At 37.4% G+C, this 3,654-nt stretch overlaps 1 protein-coding gene across 1 annotated transcript; it reads right to left on the reverse strand.

The window, feature by feature from the left end:
- Positions 1–1,691: 1,691 nt before the first annotated feature.
- Positions 1,692–2,630, reverse strand: LOC130043342 (olfactory receptor 4C15-like). The gene has a single exon (XM_056135599.1). The coding sequence runs from the start codon at positions 2,625–2,627 to the stop codon at positions 1,692–1,694; it is 936 nt and encodes a 311-aa protein (XP_055991574.1). The 5' UTR covers positions 2,628–2,630.
- Between the last annotated feature and the right edge of the window lie 1,024 nt (positions 2,631–3,654).

Raw genomic sequence — 3,654 nt, forward strand, 5'->3', positions numbered from 1 at the left:
CACAGAGAGTGGTAACTTGCTGAAAATTTCAGGTACACCAGGTTTTTCTTGGCTGAAAACTTTGGGCCTTCTTGGAGCTTGGAGTCAGCAGCCACACCCATGTTCCATAGCCACTGTTATGTAAGCTCATTTGCCTACTCTGTGCCAGAGAATCATAATTAAATCTCAAAAGAGATCAAACAGACACAAAAAATTTCTCTAATACCCAGTCCTGGCTGAGACCTCAAGGGTAGAGGATAAGTTAAAATCTCACTCTACCAAAGAAAATAACCTCACTCATGCCACAATATCTACCACCAATCCTCCAGCTGTACTGCCCAGTTAAATATTCTGGGTTTTATAGAACAAAGGCCTTGTGATATCTTCAAACTTTACAATACTAAAATCCCAGTAGGAAAACATCAGATTGCATGGGATTGTAACTTAGAAGTCAAATAATCTTATCTAAATTATTTTAGATACCCATGGTACCATCGAGAATCATTATATCCATAGAGAACTGGGTTGAGAGGAACAAAATGCATTATTATTTCAGGAAAAAAATCAGAGGTTATCTCCATTAAATTTATGGAAGTTATGAGGTGAATTTGTAGGAAGGTAATGTACAACATTAAGTGCCAGATCGTGCAATGTTTTAATTTAATAATCAAAGATGATTTGAGACAATAAATACAAGAAAGTGATCCTGGACTAGAAGCATATCTCAAATGAACATCACATCATCTTGCTGGACTCAGCCATTATTTCTTTACAGTTTGTAAAGTTTTGGGAGTATGTACTTCTAAGTATAGAGCATGCTATTACTCTGTACTCAGATTTTACTTTAGTTTACTGACTTATTTGGGGGGGGAGTGGGGTAGATTTTGGGCCATACTTAGCTGTGCTCAGGACTTTCTCCTAGACTCAGCACTCAAGGATTACTGCTCACTGAGCTTAGCATAAAGTTTGATTGGGTGAATGCACTCTGTGAACATTTAATATATACATATTTAATATGTACACAAAGTGTTCAATCGGAGTCCTTTTCAGGAGATAGGATATAGAAATGCTCAAACCTAAAACTCTCTAGATGTATATGTGCTGCTGAAGTGAACATAGAGATTGAAGCTGGATCATGTGAAAATTCTCTTTTAGAAAACATAAGTAAGCTTAGTTCTTAATCCATGGACATGCTTAGCCTCAATCACAAGGTTTTTTTTTTAAATTATAACACAGATGGCAAACACTGATAAATTATTTCTGTCAATTTTTTCCTAAGGATTAGATTTTACATATGGATGCAACTCAGCTCTAACTTTTAAGTAAGCACTCTGAGGTGATTTACAAGATAGTAAAAGCATTTTCCCTAACTCTCTTAAGTTGTTTATTGCATTATCTTCTTTAGAATAGTACAATCAATGATGTTTACATCAAGAAGATTTGAAGTTTTTACAAGAAATTTTATTCTCTGTATTTAATAGCAGGTAGGGTGTGTGCTTTGCATACATTCGACCTGGGTTTGATTCCTCTGCCCCCCTCGGATAGCCCAGCAAGTTAACGAGAGTATTCCACCCGCATGGCAAAGTCTGGAAAGTTACCCATGATGTATTCTATATGCCAAAAACAGTAACAAAAGTCTCACAATGGAGACATTATTAGTGCCCACTTGAGACAATCAATGAAAAACTGGAGAACAGTGCACATTTAATGATTTATTTTTTATCAGACACAATCATTAATCTTTTCCACAATTTGGTCATGGCATTCTTCACTTCCTTATTCCTAAAAGTATAAATCAAAGGATTGAGCAGAGGAGTTAGCATGGTGTAGAATATTTCCACCATTTTATCAAAAGAGAAAGCAAATGGAGGCCGTGCATACTCAAATATACATGGGACAAACAACATAACCACAACAGCAATGTGAGAACCACAGGTGGAGAGGGCTTTCCTCTGTCCTTCAGTACTGTGACGTCTCAGAGAAAACAAGATGACCCCATAAGACACAAGTAACATGGCAAAGATTAGGATGCAGATGAATCCGCTGTTGGCCACCACCAAAAGGCCAAAGATATAAGTATCAGTGCAGGCAAGCTTCAGTAATGGGTATAAGTCACACATGAAATGATCAATGATATTGGGGCCACAGAATGGTAGCTGAGAAGTAAAAGCAAGTTGTATAATTGAATGGAGAAAGCCCCCTGTCCAGGCTACTCCAATTAAAATGCTGCAAAGCCTTGTATTCATGATGGAAGAATAGTGTAAAGGCTTACAGATGGCCACATACCTGTCATAGGCCATGGCTGTGAGGACTATCACCTCTGTCCCTGCAAAGAAGTGTCCAACAAAGAGCTGCGTCATACAGCCTCCAAAAGAGATGGTTTTCTTTTCATAAAGGAGGTCGACAATCATCTTTGGGGCAATGACAGAGGAGATACACACATCCAGGAAGGATAGAAAAGCCAGGAAGAAGTACATTGGGGAGCCCAGGAGCGCAGGACTGTTCAGGATGGTCATCACAATCAGCAGGTTCCCACTAACCGTTGCGATGTAGACAAACAGAAAAATAACAAATATTATTTTCTGAACATCTGGATTCTGTGAAAGTCCCAGAAGGACAAATTCAGTTACAAAACTTTGGTTTTGCATGATTTCCAGGGATAAATTCAACGCTACCAGAGCAGGCATACAGAATCTGTAAGAGAAGAATAAATACACACGGAACTTTTCATTAATAGGTTTCAATAGGATATTTCATTAATAGAGTAAATTATCATCAATGCTCTTTAATTCTTGAGATGCAAAGTTAGAAATTTATAAAATGTGGTAGTGTAGAAACATTTTTGTTTCTATATAAACATGACCCGGGTTCGATTCTTCAAGCCCTCTCCCTCTCAGAATGCCTGGCAAGCTACCGAGAGTATCCTGCTCACATGGCAGAGCCTGGAAAGCTACCTGTGATGTATTCGATATGCCAAAAACAGTAACAGGTCTCACAATGGAGACATTACTGGGGCTGCTTGCTCAAGCAAATCGATGAACAACAGGAGGACAGTGTGACAGTGCTACAGAGCTATAAGAATGCAACTTGTGTTTACTTTTATTGTTTCCAGACAGTTAGGATTTTTTTGTTTTATGTTTTTTAAGTACAATACTACATCACTAATGAATAGTTATAATTTGAAGTATTTAATAATTTGAATCCATTTTTATTTTTGTCTTGTCTCATTGCTGTGGCTAAGAATTCGGTTCAAAAGTAATAGTAGTGAAAATGCACATATTTCTATTGTGCATGATTTTACAGGAAAGGTTTTAAGCTTTACACCACTAAGTATAATGTTGCTGTGGGTTTGTTGAGTATGCCTTTACTACTATTCCTTCAGCTTGCATTTTGTTGAAGGTTTTGTTTTAATAAATGAACTTTGAGCCCTGTCAAAGGCTTTCTTTTTAGATTGTGATAGAGAATGGACTATGGAACAGTCATGGAGAGTTACTGACAATATGGTGGCGGGGTGGTTGAAATACATTTATCAGAATCAAACAGTAATTTAGAAACTATTGTAAACATACTGTAGGACTGTAGCACTGTAGTCCTGTTGTTAACCAATTTGCTAAAGAGGGCACCAATAACATCTCCATTATGAGACTTGTTACTGTTTTGGCATATCGAATATGC

The sequence above is a fragment of the Sorex fumeus genome, unplaced genomic scaffold, assembly GCF_029834395.1.
Source record: "Sorex fumeus unplaced genomic scaffold, SorFum_2.1 ptg000007l, whole genome shotgun sequence".
Lineage (NCBI taxonomy): Eukaryota > Metazoa > Chordata > Mammalia > Eulipotyphla > Soricidae > Sorex > Sorex fumeus.

Coding starts and splice junctions, on each gene's coding strand:
- LOC130043342 (XM_056135599.1), bottom strand. CDS start 2,627: ATGCAAAACCAAAGTTTTGTAACTGAATTTGTCCTTCTGGGACTTTCA.